The sequence below is a fragment of the Pongo abelii genome, chromosome 8, assembly GCF_028885655.2.
Source record: "Pongo abelii isolate AG06213 chromosome 8, NHGRI_mPonAbe1-v2.0_pri, whole genome shotgun sequence".
Lineage (NCBI taxonomy): Eukaryota > Metazoa > Chordata > Mammalia > Primates > Hominidae > Pongo > Pongo abelii.
In genome coordinates, this window is record NC_071993.2 from 117,931,281 (window position 1) to 117,949,253 (window position 17,973).

General features: G+C 39.7%; 1 protein-coding gene across 12 annotated transcripts in view; it reads right to left on the reverse strand.

Annotated features, from left to right (window-relative positions):
- The window catches only part of BBIP1 (BBSome interacting protein 1), a 20,610-nt gene extending 2,671 nt beyond the window's left edge, over nucleotides 1–17,939 (reverse strand). Inside the window, exons 1-5 of one of the 12 annotated variants that reach the window (XM_054522847.2) lie at nucleotides 16,566–16,658; nucleotides 12,110–12,154; nucleotides 6,111–6,267; nucleotides 3,918–4,010; nucleotides 124–198 (exon numbers count right to left, since the gene is read on the reverse strand). In XM_054522847.2, coding sequence (XP_054378822.1) covers nucleotides 124–169 — 46 coding nt within the window. In that variant the 5' untranslated portion in view covers nucleotides 170–198; nucleotides 3,918–4,010; nucleotides 6,111–6,267; nucleotides 12,110–12,154; nucleotides 16,566–16,658. Of the gene's footprint in view, nucleotides 1–123; nucleotides 199–3,917; nucleotides 4,011–6,110; nucleotides 6,268–6,954; nucleotides 6,983–12,109; nucleotides 12,155–16,565; nucleotides 16,659–16,991; nucleotides 17,272–17,304 lie in introns of those variants that run through there. The other 11 variants (XM_054522841.2, XM_063727741.1, XM_054522843.2 and 8 more) reach the window with 11 other exon arrangements.
- Nucleotides 17,940–17,973: the final 34 nt, after the last annotated feature.

Sequence of the window (17,973 nt, forward strand, 5' to 3'; positions counted from 1 at the left end):
AAATGAGATAATATGGAACACAATAGCTGCAGATGTTTAGCTATTAAGCCTGCTATGTGACACTGCCTATCACTTCTTTAGTCCTGTAATAATCAATGACCTCAATATTTGTGATGTACATACCTTGCTTTGGAAGAACTTCCCGGAACATCGACTTCACTTCCGCCATATCTAAGTTGTTGGATATAGTGTTTTTTCCTTCAATGAGAAATCAGTATTATTCAAGAATAAATTCCCAAAGCAGATTGCCTGAGACATTTCCATTGTAGTTTAAGAAGTAAAATCCAAATTCCTATAGAAAGTGAACTACCCTAACCTTGTATAATAGTGCCATTAATTTCCTGTGACCTTGGGATAGTTTGTATAAGCATTTAGATCTTGTCAACTTCCATTAGTCAGTTGTGTTAACTACAAGGCTAGGTGTTCTAATTTTTTTTTCTCTCATAGTGAAAACTTGGTAGAGCTTCAGTTTTTAAGGCAAAGATGATTAATATCATCTGAGGAAAAGGTATTTGTGTGTAGCCAGCATGGTTCGTTGATAGCATCTCCCCCTGAATGGTGGGTGACAAAAAACATGACCACCATTTGAGCGGGGGGGTGAGGCAGGTAGTTAGGAAAAGGAGGAACTGGCAGGCTAACATTTCCTAAGACTCCTAATTGTCTCAACGGCCAACAGCTGGTTTCTACTTTGTGTCTAACAGAATCCTATGGATCACTGCCTACACAGCTGCAATTGGTAACGAAGTAATACAATAGGTTAAATTGGCTCTTGAAGAACAGAAATAAGGTGGAGTTTCAGTTTACTATTTTCCTCTAATACCGAGATTCTATATGCGAAAAGACCAACAATACTTAACTATGAGTATTTGTTATGAACATCCCAGCATATATGCCATTTTTGCCAGTGACATTTGCTCCAAGTATTACAGCCAAGATTCTGCTATGCTGTGTGTTCAAGGTGTTCTGAACTAAGCTGTAGAATGATCCCTTTCCAAACACAGATGCTTTTCTAGACGGTCCCACCCACTCAGTGATTCACCTTGCTGATGCAACCTTACCATGCGTCTTTCACAACATCACCCCCACAGATTTATTATTTATAAAGTAGTGAATCTGGCTTGGTGCCTGCCTTTACCAGCCACTGCAAATTAATTATAATCAAGTGAAGCTTCTTCTGGTCTTTGTTATTCCCGTTCCACTACTTTGACATTCCTAATAAAAGCTTCCTACTCTGTATTCAAGTCTCTTCCTCCTTCTTGCTCAGATTCTTATTCTGGAACGTCTAAGTTCCCGAAAACCTCTATCTGCTTTCCAGAACTTTGTCATCAAACTTTACCCCTATACTGCTCTAGCAGGGAGAGATGATGAAATAAGTAATGGACCAGGAATAAAGCAACTCATCACTAAATGGAATGTGAAGTAAATACAATATACAATTTCCTTAGACTGCACAGCTTCTCCTAACCATATTCTTTTCTTTTTAGGCCTGCCAGTGGTACCTAGTGATCACTGCTTTTTTTTTTTTTTTCCCCAAGGTTAGGATGAAGGTTACTAGCATTGCAGACCCCCTGATTAGCCTTGAATTGAACTATCAAAACCACCACCTAGCCTCTGCATTAAATACATCACAGTGAAAATATTATGATCACATTTCTTTATTTGAAGCAAACCTGACATGATATGCCACTGAAAGGGAGGACATTATAGATGTTGATAAATGTGAAGGAAATACATAGGAGCTAAGGATTTTTAATAAGGATTTTTAATATGTATCACCAAAATGCTAAAGTGCTAGATAAACAATTCTTAGCTGTTATATAGCGTAAGCAACTCCAGCTACTCTGAACTGTCACTATCCTTTGTTTTCTCTTAGTCTGATACCTCTTTCACATCCAAAATCTGGCCTGACAAAAACAACGAAACTTGGTGCTCTACCAAACCTCAGTTCTCTGTTTGACTAAGCTGCCACTGTTACTGTAAAAGGTGTGGAGCCAAAGGGATGGTAGGGAGTGGGTTGCGTCTAGTGTGGGGGAGATCAGTGCCAGTCACTTGCCTGGACAGAATGTCTGTTTTAATAGGGTTGGTTCTTGTTTCTAGGCCCCCTTAGGCATTGGCAGGAAAGAAACAGGAAGGGAAGGGCTAAAATAAGCAAGGTGGTGGTTGGATGGCCAGCACTGGCTGGGCTACACTTTCTTGATAATCAGCTGCCCTGGGAGTCCAGAGTAGGAAGGAGTACAGTCATGTGTTTCTTAATGATGGGATATGTTCTGAGAAATGCATCATTAGGTGGTTCTGTCATGGTGCAAACATCCTAAGAGTGTACTAACACAAACCTAGATGGTATAGCCTCTTACACAAACCTAGATGGTATAGCCTAATATAAACCTAGGCTATATGGTAGAGTCTACTGGGCCTAGGCTATAAACTTGTACGTGTTACTGTACTGAATACAGTAGGCAACTGTAACACAATGGTATTTGTGTATCTTAACATAGACAAAGTAAAGTGTTCTGCCACAATATCATGAGCATTACAACGGGGTATGACATCATTAGGCAATAGGAATTTTTCAGCTTCATTATAATCTCATAGAACCACTGCTGTATATGCAGCCTACTGTTGACCACATGTTGGTATACAGACAGTATTTCCTTCTCCCACATGGCCTGCTAATAGCCAGACATGGGTGATTTGCTTAGAGTAATGCACTCTAAGCAGTTGTGGCTACTTTTAAGAGAACTTTCTTGTCAGGTGAGATGTATTTAAACCAGGGACAGATGGGCCAAGGGAGAAACTTAACAGCTATGGCTGAAATTCATGTGTATTCTACAACTGCCAAGGCCATTTAATTCAGTAAATATGCGAGTTTTTTATCATATGCCAAGCATTGTTCATAATTAACAGGACAAAAACCCAAACCTTTGCCTTTTTAGAGCCTACAGTCTAGAATAAGGAGAGAAACAACAGCATGCCAGAAGGTGGTAAGAACTATAGAAAATAATGCAAAGGGGATTAAGGAATGCCGAGGGGGGTGGTATTTCAATTTTAAGAGGAAAATCATGATGACCTCATTAAGAAGGTGACATTTAAGCAAAGACTGCTTTTGTGTGTATGAGTGCATGTGTAACGTGTTTTTAAACTGCAAAAAGTTAAAAGTCTGATAGTATCCACAGGTAGGGACGGTACAGGGAAATTAGCACTGTTGTTAAGCTTTTTTAGAGGGATATTTTGCAGTACTGTATCTACTAAAACTAAATATGCACATTTTGACTCACAGTAATTGGTTCTAAAGAACACAAATGTGTAAAAATAAAAGAGTGTTCATTAAAGCATTGTGTTGAATAGCAAAATGTTCAGCAATAGATGAAGCTAACTAAATGTTCACCAGCAGATCAAAGGTTAAATAAATCATGGAACATCCATAGAATGGAATACTATGCCAAATTAAAAAATGATGCAGATTGTCAAGGCATACTTTAAGAGAAAACATTAAATTACAGAAAATGAAATTATTCTTAGATTAATAGCACCAAACTTATAATGCTCACAGAATACAGTGTCAATTCATCATTTTTTGAAGGCCTTGGTTTAGGTAAATGGAAAATAATCTGCTGCTTCCTTTTCTTACACAGATTCTAAAGTTTGTAATTTCTCCCAGAGATAATAGTTTTGATGAATAGTGCATTCCAAAATCATGACAAGGTACGCAAACCTGTTGTAGCTATCTGAGCTGGATGTCTAAAATTAATGCTGAAAAACTTGAAGGAAAACCAAATCTTTATCATGAAATATTTTACTCTGCTTTAGGAGTGAGAGTTAAAAGGCAGGTCTAGGATGGATTATTGCCTTCAAATCAATCATATACATTTGGCAAGTTAAAAATCCCTGGTGTGGGGGCCGGGCGCAGTGGCTCACACCTGTAATCCCAGCACTTTGGGAGGCCGAGGCGGACGGATCATGAGGGAGGTCAGGAGATCGAGACCATCCTGGCTAACATGGTGAAACCCCGTCTGTATTAAAAATACAAAAAATTAGCCGGGCATAGTGGTGAACGCCTGTAGTCCCAGCTACTCGGGAGGCTGAGGCAGGAGAATGGCGTGAACCTGGGAGGCGGAGCTTGCAGTGAGCTGAGATCACACCACTGCACTCCAGCCTGGGTGACAGAGCGAGACTCCGTCCCCCCACCCCCCTCCCCCCAAAAAAATCCCTGGTGTGATTTAGTTGGATAACCAAACTAAATAATGGGTGTGAGACCAGACTAGATCACTGAAGTGTCCTTCTGAACTTGGAGAATGTATTATTAGTGGTCCTCAAATTTTCTACTTGCATACTCCCAAAGAGATTTTGGAAAACTAGGTATCACTTCATACATTGATGTTTAAACTTTTTATCATAAATTTAAAGGATATAATTTCCAGCATATTTAAAAATAACTGTTACCTCAGTCTTTGCCTTTTTATTTTTGAGGCAGAGTCTTGCTCTGTCACCCAGGCTGGAGTGCAGTGGCGCGATCTTGGATTACTGCAAGCTCCGCCTCCCAGGTTCATGCCATTCTCCTGCCTCAGCCTCCCGAGTAGCTGGGACTACAGGCGCCTGCCACCAAGCCCGCCTAATTTGTTTTGTCTATTTCTAGTAGAGATGGGGTTTCACCGTGTTAGCCAGGATGGTCTTGATCTCCTGACCTCGTGATCCGCCCACCTCGGCCTCTCAAAGTGCTGGGATTACAGAGGTGAACCACGGTGCCTGGCCTCATGCCTGGTATTTTAATGATCATCCTATCATACTTCTTTGCTACAAAAATGTTTATAAATTTAAACTTTAAAATATTTTGGATTCAGTTATTACAATTGGCATGAAATTGGTCAAAATGAATTACACATTGATAAAGTAATTGTTGAACACAAAAGTTATTGGCCATGTATCTGTTAATAAGAAGACAGCTTTATTTTCTCAATTAGTTCACGTATATACATGGCTGAAATTTACTTATTGCTACAATTCTATTCTTCTTCCTTTTTTTTTGAGATGGAGTCTTGCTCTGTTGCCCAGGCTGGGGTGCAGTGGCACAATCTCGGCTCACTGTAACCTCCGCCACCTGGATTCAAGCAATTATCCTGCCTCAGACTCCCAAGTAGCTGGGATTACAGGCGCATGCCACCATGCCTGGCTAATTTTTGTATTTTCAGTAGAGACGGGGTTTCACCATGTTGGCCAGGCTGGTCTCGAACTTCTGACCTCAAGTGATCCGCCCCCATTGGCCTCCCAAAGTGCTGGGATTACAGGCGTGAGCCACCGTGCCCGGCCCTATTCTTCCATTTTTGTAGATGTAAACACTGATGTGAGAATGGGAGAATTTTTTTCAATCTTTGAACTTAAGTTATATGCTAACAATCACGTAGTGACCTATCATCAAGAAATAATTTTAAATGACCAGCAGACTACTCAATTAGGTATTCCTTCAGTATTGTTGAAAGCTGAGAACAGTCTCTTGACTTGCGAAAGCACTACTTACTTAATAATTAGCGAAGCCCTTAGTCTTTCTTACTTGAGTTACCAATGTTTCCTTGTCTCTGTGTTTAGCTCCTAAGACATGTTTATTTCCTGGAGCATTTTTGTCATAGTAAGATTCTTCCAGGCTAGAGAGATGCCTTTCCTTCATACATCCTTAGAAAAATAATTGTGGGACTGGTGCGATGGCTCGCATCTGGAATCCTAGCACTTTGGAAGGCCAAAGTAGGAGGACTGCTTGAGTCCAGTTCAAGACCAGCCTAGACAACAAAGCAAGACCTCATCTCTACAAAAAATTAACAAAAATTATTCAGGCATGATGGAGTGTGCCTGTTAGTCTCAGCTACTTGGGAGGCTGAGGTGAGGGTACTGCTTGAGCCCGAGTTTTAGGTTGCAGTGAGATATGATCACGCCACTGCATTCTAGCTTAGGTGACAAAGAGCTTGTCTCAAGAAAAAAGAAAGAAAGAAAAATGGTGAAAGGGGACATAGGAAATGAGATGAAGCATGATGGTTTATCCACAGGTCCATTTCCTCAGGGAATGCATTATCAGCAGACACTACATATAAAAATTTAGGATCTGAAAATTGATTGTTCTTAACCTTGCTTGCTTGTATACCCCTCCGATTGTCTTCAGGCATCTTGAAGGATATGCAAATCCTGGTATAAAGGATGATGATTGATACAATAACCACGTTGTTCTTTGAGATGTTAATGGACTTTCTGATAAGATTCCACAGTTATTAAATTTGAGAAGCCCTGGGAAGGAAAAAAGTTAAACTTTCTTTTTAATAGCAGGACTGTTTAGAAACTTTAATATGCTAAAGTATGTGATACATTTCAAACAGGAGAGTTGAGTATATATTATTTCCTAAAGTTATGTGATTCTGGAATTCTTTAAAAGTGCAATTATGGGACCAGTATTGCCTAGAACACACTTTGTATTCCTAGGGCAATGTCACTTTCAATATGGCATATGCAGTAAGATGCTATATCTTAAGCACATTTAAGGAAAATACCAGTATTTATAAATAACTAATTTTGAAATTAGTAAAAGCTGTATTTCTTCTGAATGTAACATTTATTAAAATCAAGTGAAGAATGACTTTTTTCTCTGTTAAGTGAAAAGTTTAGACCATCCTGGACAAAGCTGTCTTTTTATAAAGGAATTATTTAAATATGAAAAGATAAAATCTTGCAAAAGACTTGCAGACTTGGCAAAAATGACATCTTTTTCTCCTATCACAAGGATATCCTGATGTGGGGGTTTCTAGTGACACAAGTACAATATTTTGTGCCAAAATGTTAATTAATGGTTATTTATGGGCCTTATTTCTACTTTCTATTACATGAACATCCATTACTAAGAAAAGGTTAAGAACAAAACTGAAGTATTCAAATAGCAAGTCATCTTATATTGAAATTTTAATTCAGCGTCAAACTTACTAAGGCATAGTCTCTAGGCTTGAGGATCCTGAAGGATGGGGGTGGAGGAAGAAGAAAATAGGCACATAAGCGAAGAAACATAATGCAATATAAGTTCTATACTTAGAAGTATTTGTAAAAATGCCATGGGAACACAGACTAGGGAGCAATTGTGTCAGGTACAGATGATGGGGGGGAACTTTAGGTGCAGGTAACAACAGTTTGTGCAGAGGCATGAAGACAGGCAACACAAAGCACATGGTGCATTATGGGGGAGGCAAGGAATGCTAAAAAAAAAAAAAAAAAAAGAGTTACGAGCAACCTGTCTGGAAACAAACCCTAACCAAACTGCAATCAAATTGATTTTGAAGGAAATAAGGAGAACCACTGAAATATTTTAAGAATGAGAATGACCTGAACAGATCTGAAATGTATTCAGGAGGACAGTTACAGGGCTATTTCAAATAGTTTAGGTGCAGGTGAAAAATTGGTGCTTCAACTGAGCACCTAGCTACACTGTGAAATCATAAAGCTAGGGAAAGACAAGATTTAAGGAAAAGCCGTGATGTGGTGGTGATTAACTCAGGCCAGCAAAACAATGATACCCTCAACAGATTTTCCATTAATCAGGCAAGCATCTTCATATAAACAACTTCAAACTGTAAAGACTAAGATTTATATAATTTTGTTATGAAAAGGTTGGCCTTTTTTTTTTTTTTTTTTTGACAGAGTCTTGCTCTGGCACCAGGCTGGAGTGCAGTGGCGCGATCTCGGCTCACTGCGACCCCCACCTCCTGGGTTCAAGCGATTCTCCAGCCTCAGCCTCCTGTGTTGGGATTACAGGCGTGTGCCACCACACCCAGCTAATTTTTTGTATTTTTAGTAGAGACGGGGCTTCATCATGTTGGCCAGGATGGTCTCGATCTCCTGACCTCGTGATCCACCCGCCTTGGCCTCCCAAAGTGCTGGGATTACAGGCATGAGCCACCATGCCCGGCCAGAAAAGGTTGGCTCTTATGTCATCTTTTGAACTTCAATGTTGTGGACCTGCAGGAGACCTACAAGTGAAAGTCTTAGAAAAAGACAGAATCCTTCGCTAAGATCTTCCCTGCACACCTATTACGTATTTGGGAAAAGAGCCTAGCTCCTAGTTCTTTGTTCAAGAAAGTATAAGTCTTTACAGTAGACAGAAATTGTGAGTTGATAGGCCAAATTAATGCTGTACCTTGTATTCTATTTGGAAATAAACACTGGACAGTAAAGACTAGAGTGATAAACATGAGAATGATGTTTTAGGTGACAACAAAAGCATTACTCTTTCAGAGTAGAAAACTAACAAATGTAACATAGAAATAATTTGGAACAATAAAGTACCTATACGAACAGATTTTTTTCTTTCAACAAACATACTAAATGTCTATAATGTACCAGCCGTAGCTAAGTGAGAGAGACAGAGTAGGTAAGAACCAATTCCTTTCTTTGGTGGAGATGAGGTAGGGAATAAGACACACGTAAATAAATAATTATAATTGAATACAATGTACTTTAATAAAAGCATGCCTACTGTGCCTTAAGAAATGAAAACCATGAAAAACTTGGCTAAGAACAGGGGACAATGGGTGGTCTCTGAAGAATTATTATTAAACATGACATTGGAGCTAGTCCCAGAAAGCTGAATGGGGGTTTACTAGGCAGAGAAGGAGATGTATAGCAAGGGGCAGATGTTCTAGACAAAGCGAAAAATACGTTCAAATGAAGAAGCATTAAAAAAAAAAGTGTTCTGTCGGAGGACATGGCTAGAGTGCAGTGGGTGTACAGTGTGCACCAGGTATTGTGGTGGGACTGACCAGCTGGAGGCCAGTTCACACTCAGTCTGCAACGCTGAATTTGGACTTCATATCCTATAGTCAGGAGGGAGCTAACTGGATGGTTCTAAGCAGTTACGTGACATGCTTCATGTTTTGGAAACACATATTCTTGACAAAATAAAGGAAAAATGAGAAGAGACACTAGAGGAAAGGAGATTAGTAAGGAAGCTATAATTGTTTAGGTAAGATGATGAAAGTATGAATTAAAGCAGTGATAACAGACACTAAGAGGAGAAGATATAAGAGGTAATTAAGGGTACAAGAAGTTGAGATTCAAACATCCTCCACCTTCCCACCCCCCCACTGCCAGTGGGTGATAAGGAAATGATCACAGACGAATGAAGTAAGCTAACATGATTGTGGATATACCCATATTAATTCATACTGGAAACACAGATGAGAAGGTTGAGAAGGAAGAGTAAAGACCATGAGTTCGGTTTAGATTCACAGAGTGTGGAAGTCCAAGAGGAAGGTAAAAAGGACTGGAGGCCCAGTGTCAACTGTACAGTAGTACAAGCTACAGAGGTGGATATAATCACTCAAGAAAAACATGGCAAGATGGTGAGTGGTGGGGTGATGGTACAAAGAAACAAGGGTCTAGTGTGGTGGTTGAAAGAAGCAGCTGAAGTCAGATTAGTCACTTAAATTACTTGATTTTCTGAGCCTTCGTTTCAACTGCAAGATAAAGCTTACAATGGCATCAACTCGAGATGGCTGGTGCATTAAAGATATAATTCATATAAAGCCATTAGACCAAACCCTGCATGAGAGCTCAATGAATGTCAGCAATTCTTACCATAGTGTACCATTATAATGTTGGCATAAAATTAGATTTTCAAAAAAATAAGTTTATTAACATGTATTAGTTATAGAGGCTTATTACTAAAAATGCATGATGAAAAATCTATGGGCAAGCAAAAATATTTTAGAATTCTCCACCTCTTCTCTCAATACCCATACTCTTAAGAGTTATATTAAAGGCAGAATCGTTTAAATGTCAAGACATTTACCTTAGCTTCTTTCCTTTAGTTAGCTTAATGGCTCTTAAATTTTAGTTTGCTTAAGAATAACAATAGCAACACAATGTTTAGTACGAAGTCATGCATGTATTTCAATTAAGTAGATATTTTAAGGAATTTTCTGCAGTAATTTTGAAAATAACTTTTATCACCATAACTGGTGATTTTAGAATTGAATTACCCATGTGCCCATCCACCTCCCACTGCATCTCCCAATTGCAGCGGGAGGTGAACGGGCACATGAGTAAAATTATATATTGGGTACACATATATATATATATGATGAAATTTAACAGACTTTTAAAACAAGGTTTAAGAAGAGTTATCTTGTCCGACATCATACAGTCGATAAGAAACAGGATTTGAACTCGGGTCTGCCTTACTCAAAGGCAAGGTCTCTTTTCAGTTTTCTCTATGTTGCATCTGTAGGATAGGGAGATCCCAAGCAGGTTTAGTACGGTGCTTCACTGAAGGAATATCAACATTTAAGAAGACGGTGGAGAGATAATCGTAGACTATGGGGTGCAGAAGCCAACAAAGGCTGAAGTAACATACAATCTTCAATTTCTACCGAAATGGGAAATTTTGAAGACACTAATAACCCTTACAAAGGAGGGTGAAAATAAAATATGAGGCAAACAGTACATCTCAGGAATGAGGTAGATGAAAAAATAAGCGCAGCATATTGACCAAAGCACATTTCTTCCTCTTTAGTTTGGGAACTGTGGCAACAGTCGGACCAATATATGGCTCTAACCAACATGTAGCTTTTCTTTTTTTTTTTTTTTTTTTCTGTCTTCTTAATTTGAGGATTTAGCATTCCAGTTGTCATGTTTAATGCCATTCTGAAATAAATCTCTTAGGAAGAAAAACTGCTTTTTGACTCTAGATTTTGTTTATAGCATTAAATATTATTTAAACACTATGTCACTGAAACTTTCAAATCCCAAGCTTAATTAGAAACATACAACACTTTAAAAGCTTACAAATTTTGCATTTTTAAATTATTTTCATCATATCACAAATTATATGACAGCTTATATCACAACTCATATGAGAAGATACTGATCTTGGGTTAAACAGCTGAAGAGGGCAATTAGCTTTAGACTGCACCTATTTTCATCTAGCCATCTGGAAAATGTAAGCTGTGGTCACACAGGGGACAGACAAAGGAGGAGACTAAATTACTAAAATTCAAACTGCATTCCTGATTGCTCATAACGTATACATATGGATTAGAAACATCAAAATGAAAACATACTGTGGATGCCAACGTCAAGTCTTGGTTTCTAAAAATGTTCAGGATGGGATTCGGATGTTTTTAAAACTGTCCTCCCCACACCAAGTCTCCTTAATCTAGTATTTGATCTTTGCTGGGAGCCCCAAGGAGCCATTCCATGGGTCTATGTGTTTATCCTCCATAATTTGTGCCTCCTACTCCTAACCTGTCACTACATCTTCATTGTAATTCCTTTTTCCCTCTATTAATGTATCTAAACTTATCAGCTTATGCTAATTGTACAAGACCCCAGTTTTAAAGTTAGAAATAGAATCCTCCAGCATATCCTAGGATTCCATGTGTTTTAAATAAACTATGACAGTAAAACAATGTGTGACTTAAATAAAACAGAAGCTTATACTAGAGTCTGTCATTTCTTTCTAATCAATCTATTTCACCTTTATGTTTTAAATGAAGTACAGGGTTGCTCTCTGGTGCTAACTAGTTGTACTCTATTTCACATTTATACTTTAAATGGGGTACATGGTTGTACTCTGGCCATGCCGCTAACTAGCTGTGTGACCTTGAATACATTTCTTAGCCAACCAGAGGTTTGGTTTTCTCATACAAAACATGTTTATTATCTGTCCTGGGTTGTAAGGTTCAAGTGATAAGTGGATGTAAAAGTCCTTAGAAATACAGTATGACATTTATTATTCCAGGACTAATTTTCATATTGCTATAATAAAGGACTTGTTCTAGATTACCATAAGGTATCTTCTGTCTCTAAAAATCTTTGAATCTTCATAAATATCATGGTACCTATAAGATAGCATGATCTATTTAAAGGTGCTTTTCTTTAAAAACCTGTTTCACTTACTTACTTTTGAAGTAGTATGTGCTGCCAACTTGTGTTCTTAGATGTTTTAAAAAGTATAATAAAGCAAACCTATTTCATAATAGAACTCAAAGCTGAGAAAATGTGAACAAACTTTTAAAAGGGCAGCAAAGGTTAAAACCTTTAAAATTGTAATCAAGGGAACAGAAGCTTGTTGTCTAAAAGAACCTACCTTGAATTTTTGATGGAGATGACGAAAGGTGACTTGTTACCTAACCTAGAGAAGTAAATGCAGTTGACATATGGCAAAATGAAAACATTTCTGAAGCATTTTGAGATTCTCAACAAAAGCACCACTCATGCTTTCATGTTAAGAAACATACATGTCATAAACTGGTAACCCTTGATGCTATCCACTTAAATATTTTGTTGGTTTACAGGTATTTAAAAAGTATTTGAGCCAATGTTTAAAAATCAGGAAATTTCACAAAAAATCCAAATTTTAGCTCCACTTGACAAATCTGGCAACGTCAAGCCCACATTTCAACATGGCAAAATTTGGCTAGGGCTGGGAAGTGATGCTTCACTTAGGTAAGCACATGCTCTGGAATTCTCCAGTGCTTCCTACCGCCTATTGTTCCCTCTTACCTTACTTGCCCATCCATTGTAGGCATTTGACTTTGCAACTACAGTAAAACATATGCCAAGCTGTCTAATTTTATCATTAATGGGCATTGAGATGCAAAAATACAATCTCTGGGAACTGAAGGAGTAGTCAGGAGCAATCATGGCCACGGACTGTAAAGGATACTTTATGTAAAGAGTATTTTTCTTCTATGAATATTTATTAAGTTGGGTCCCTTAAAGTAAATTCAACCTGCCTAGTGTGGGGGTTCTGAGAGGGGGTGGTGAGAATGGTAGAATAACAAAATTTTTATCTTTTGTCTTATCCAAGACTTGTGGTTAACTGATAGATGAATTTTCAAAAACATACTAGATTTCTGAATGTAAATATGAGAAAAAGGTGAAAAGGGGAGCCCAGAAAGAATACATTTTTCAGCAAACATAAAGTAGTAATACTCACTCTTACTCAACTGCCCACATGCTAGCAGAATGCTTAATTTGGATTGATAATGTTTATCTGGAGATGCCAAGTAACATCATATGTCATATGTCGGAGACTACAGCAGATTCTATTCTGCTTTGCTATCTGGCATCTGCTGGTAGAAAAATGTTGCAACGTGTTCAATTTAGCTAATTAATTCAAGCTCATGTGAATAAAATGTGTGGTGTCTAGCTTCTGAAATGTACCTAGGCCTAAGAATGGGAATTCTTCTTGGGTGAACTTGGATGATGCCACTGGCTCTGGGAAAACCCAGTAGCAGACACTACTATTAAGTTAGTAATGATACATCCTACTCATGCAAAATGTCTTTTTCTAATAACCCTTCCTATTTCAAAATTCAGTACTAGACAGTGGTCCTAAAAATGTTAGCTATTAACCTTTTAAAAAAAGTATTTGCTTAGCACCTGAGATATTTAGTTAGCTATTTCAACAGTGTGCAAGGAAAGAGAAAAGTTGTTTGATACTTTACGGAGTGCTTCTTAAAGCCCAGTCCCCAAATAATCTGCATCAAAACTCCCTGTACAATTATTAAAAATACAGATTTTTCTGGAGTTCTTCAGAAATCAGAATTGCTGAATCAGAATACTTTTTCTTTCTTTTTTTGTTTTTTTAAGACAGGGTCTCGCTCTGTTGCTCAGGCTAGAGTGCAGTCGTGCGATCATGGCTCACCACAGCCTTGACCTTCTGGGCTCGAGTGATCTTCCAACCTCAGCCTCCCAAGTAGCTGCAACTACAGGAACATGCTACCCCACCCAGCTAATATTTTGTATTTTTTGAGACAGGGTTTTGCCGTATTGCCCAGGCTGGTCTCAAACTCCTGGGCTCAAGTGATCTGCCCACCTGAGCCTCCCAAATTGTTAGGATTACAGGCATGAGCCACAGCAGCCGGACCCTAACTTTTAATTAAGTCCCCCACATTAAACTTAAGAGAACTACTGTCGTAGATTCATTCCTTCACTCACTAAATAATCAATGTCAATATGTGCCTGAATTCAATATGTCCCCTAACTGGATTGCTTTAGAAGTTATTAACTACCATAAACTGACTGCATTCCATGTGCTATAAACCGAGGTAAAGCACTTTATATATATTTGAATTAATTCTGTAAAACAATCCTTAATGGTTTTAAGGCTCGTTTTTTTTAATTTTATTTTTTTTCTTTTTTGAGATAGGATCTCGCTCTGTTGCCCAGGCTGGAGTGCAGTGCTGCAATCTCAGCTCACTGCAACCTCTGTCTCCCAGGCTCAAGCGATTCTAGTGCCTCAGCCTCTTGAGTAGCTGGGACTACAGGTGTGCGTGACCAAACCCGGCCAATTTCTGCATTTGTGGTAGAGACGGGGTTTTGCCATGTTGGCCAGGCTGGTCTCAAACTCCAGACTTCAAGTGATACACCTGCCTCGGCCTCCCAAAGTGCTGGGATTATAGGTGTGAGCCACACCTGGCAAGGCGCTGTTTAATAGATTATTAATAGAGTGAGTAGGCTGTTCAAGGTCATCCAGTTATTGAATAGTCTTATTCCCGAAACCCAGGTCTGATGCTAAAACCTGTGATCTTAATTGGTATATTATTTTGCCTTACTTAAATCTGGAGTATTTCCACACAAGCAAATTCCCTTCTACACAAAGGAAGCAACTAACAGAATGCACTACGTAATTTTCAATATGATGGCTAAAAACATTCTATACCAATCTAAGAAATTCTGTCCTCCCAGAGCATTTTCTTCCGCTCCCTTATGTGCAGTATTTTCCTTTCACTTATCTTTCATGATCAAATATAAGTCTAGGCTAGGAGGAGTATACGAGGTTGGCAGTCTTGAGTTTTCCCTTTGTGATTATGAAGTAAATTCCACAAACACTTCTCTATCCATTGGGCAGAGAACGTATCTAATGTACTAAGTGTTAAGTATAATCTTGATTTTGCAATTTTTAATAGGCTCTGCTTAATGCTACCAAAAAGCTATCATAAAAACACCAGGACCAATTAAGACTTGCATGAGAATTTCAGTGAGAAAAATAACATTGCCTAAATTGGAATGTGACCAGATGGCCAACAGTTGCCTTGGTATTTGCTTTGATAACATCAAGATTCATCTGTATTTGAATTGCAGGGCCCACACATCTTTCAACAATGTCTGCAGGGTGCCAGGAGTTGAAACTCATAAACTATGCTGACATCAGTACACATTACTGCAGAAATTCATTGCATCAGCTCCAAGAATAGGCAAAGTAGCAGCAACACTTTATTAAAGGTAGTCAGTCTATGTTGCCAACCCATTGCACTAACACATACTCTATACACACAGGATTAAATGCTACCCTCTTCTTTGTAGGACACTGGAGAGGGGTAAGCATGCTGAGAAGTGAGATGGATTTAACCAGCAACTCACAGCAAAGGTGCGTATAGCTGCGTTTGAGAAGGCTTAGTCATGACTAGAAAAGTGTGAATACTGTGACATATCCTTGCAAAAAAAATGTTCAGCTTAAGCGTCTAGACTAACTCCTGGTTTACAAGAATGAAAAAGGGGGGCCCATTTCCAAAAAGACTCCTGGCTTGAACTCTTCAAAATGCCAATGTCACAGGGGGAAAAAAAAGATGGGGGAACTCTACTACATTAAAGCTAAAGAAAAATTTTGACTGGATCCTGATTTTTTTTTTTTTTTTTGCAGCATTGGGAAGGAGAAGGTATAAAAGATATTCCTGGGTAAATTAGGAAAATTAGCACTTGGGCTAGATTTTAAAAGTTACAAAACAGCTGTAATAATGATATTGTGTTTTGCTGGAGAACTTCAAAATTCTTAGGAAATTCATGCTGGAAATCTCAAGGGTGTCTTGCCTAACAATAAGTGTCTGCAACTTTTTATGACAATGAAAAAGTGGGGAGGAATGAAAAAAATATGGCAAAATGTTAACTGCTGCATATACATGATGGGTACATGAATATTCATTAAATTATTTAATTCTTTCATATTTTAAATATATGAACACTTTCATAATAAAACATTGGGGAAAAAATCATGTCAGAAAGACTTCACAGGGGAAACGTAAAAAAACGTTGAGTAGCAGGCACTCAGCTGAATTTCCGATAAATTGAAGGTCTCTAAAACTTGGCTGGAAGTGTCTTGGGCATCCAAGAGACACTCGATATATTCAAACTTTCAGTAAGTATTTACCAAAATAATATGTGCATGGTGAAAATGACAGGAAGACGAATCTGATACAAACCATTCTATTTAAGTGCAGACATGGTAGTGAAGCTAAAAACATAAGCGCTATTATATATATAACATACTGATTGTCATAAAAGGCGTACAAAAAATGCTAAACTCAGAGGAAATTACTTCCTGCTGGGGAGAATCTGGAACCACATCTCCACGGATAACAGAATCAGATACAGAATCACAAAAGGTGAGTGCTACAACAGATTTCAGTAATTAACCGCAAAGAAACAACAGTAGTTCATTTTGGCTGGCGTGTAAGTACTAAGGAAGCAGAAATTAAGTCAGAAGGCAGGTTTGCATCCGTATCGTTGACTGGCTGGATATTAACAATTTTCAATTTTACCTGAAAGTTCTGGTCTTTTTGCTGCAGCTTTAAGCATCCAACCCGGTATTACCAAGATGACTGAGAGTTCTTGACTCAAGCATACAGAAGAAACTATAAGATAATGTATGATAACTTTGTAAAGCGCCATATAAAAGCAATACAGTATTTTCAAAAATATTCAACACGTTGTTTAAGAAACTGTAGACCTGCAGGATTAGGATAGTATATCCTATCACCAGAACCGCAGTCAAAGCTTACAAAGACTCAAAGGAGAGACGCGGAAAGGGGGAAAAATCAGAATGGGAAGGCAGGTGGCAGGGGAAAAAGACTGAGGTCTTGCCCTGGTGGTAGGGGCTCATCTTTTCCTTTTATAGGTGAAGGTGGAAAATGATTTTCTGAAGTTCCCGAATTCTCCTCCCTCCAAAGGCCAAAGAGTGAAAGTACTTAATAGGAACTTGCGAAGGCGTGGTCAAGAGCTCCATTTTGCCGGAGTTAGGAGCTCCGCCCCGAAGTCCGCGCCCATTCCCCGCTGGGGTCCTCCAGGCCCGGCTGCCTCTGGCAGGGCTAGGGCGGCTTCACCCCACAGGGAGCCTCACGGGGGCGGGGGGGGTGGGGCGGGACACCGCCAGGCCAGCCCGGAAAGAAAACCGCCTTCCAACGGAAGCGGCCCTGAGCCCCGCTCGCCATTTCAGCGCTCCGTCCCCACAGGGACCGTCCGGCCCAGGTCCGGCCCACTGGTTGGGGCCCAGGGACTCACCTCACTTTGCAACTAAGGTCAAGAATAGGCATTCCCTGGGGGCACGGGCGGCCAGGCTATTAACACCCTTCCGCCATGACCCTATTCGGAAGTGCCAAATGCAACTTCCGGGCAGGAGAGGGATTTTCGGAGCCCTAAACTTGTCCATCTCCGTAAGTGACCAGACGTCTCAGTAAAACAAGGGCCAGGAAACTGGACGTGTAGTCCAGAGTATGAATTAACTTGTCTAACATGGGATGTGTGGTCACCCACAGTACCTCTTTGGGCTTACTTACAGATGCAGCCCTTCCCAGACGGCTCAGCTGTTGCCCCGGGTAACGGTGAGACTGGCGAAGGAAAAAAAATCTACGTCACCCTGGAAACAGGAAGCCAGGAATCTCCTTTTGCCATTATCAGTTATGGCCGCCTTAGCTTCAACAGTAACTTCCGATCGGGGAGTTCTCACTCTACCCTGCCGGAGGCTTACTCTGTAGCCCGGCTAGCCAGCGGCGCCCAGTGGGCGGGAGACGGCGTAGAGGAACTGAGGAAAGGACAAGGGCGGAGAGGGAGAAGCTGGCGGCACTGCCCGTCTCTGATTGGGCAGCTTGTCTTGCCCCGGCTCCGCCCATTTTTCTTGCCTAGCGAGTGACGGGCCCACGCCGGAGGGGTGGGGCGGGGAGGCTGGAGCGA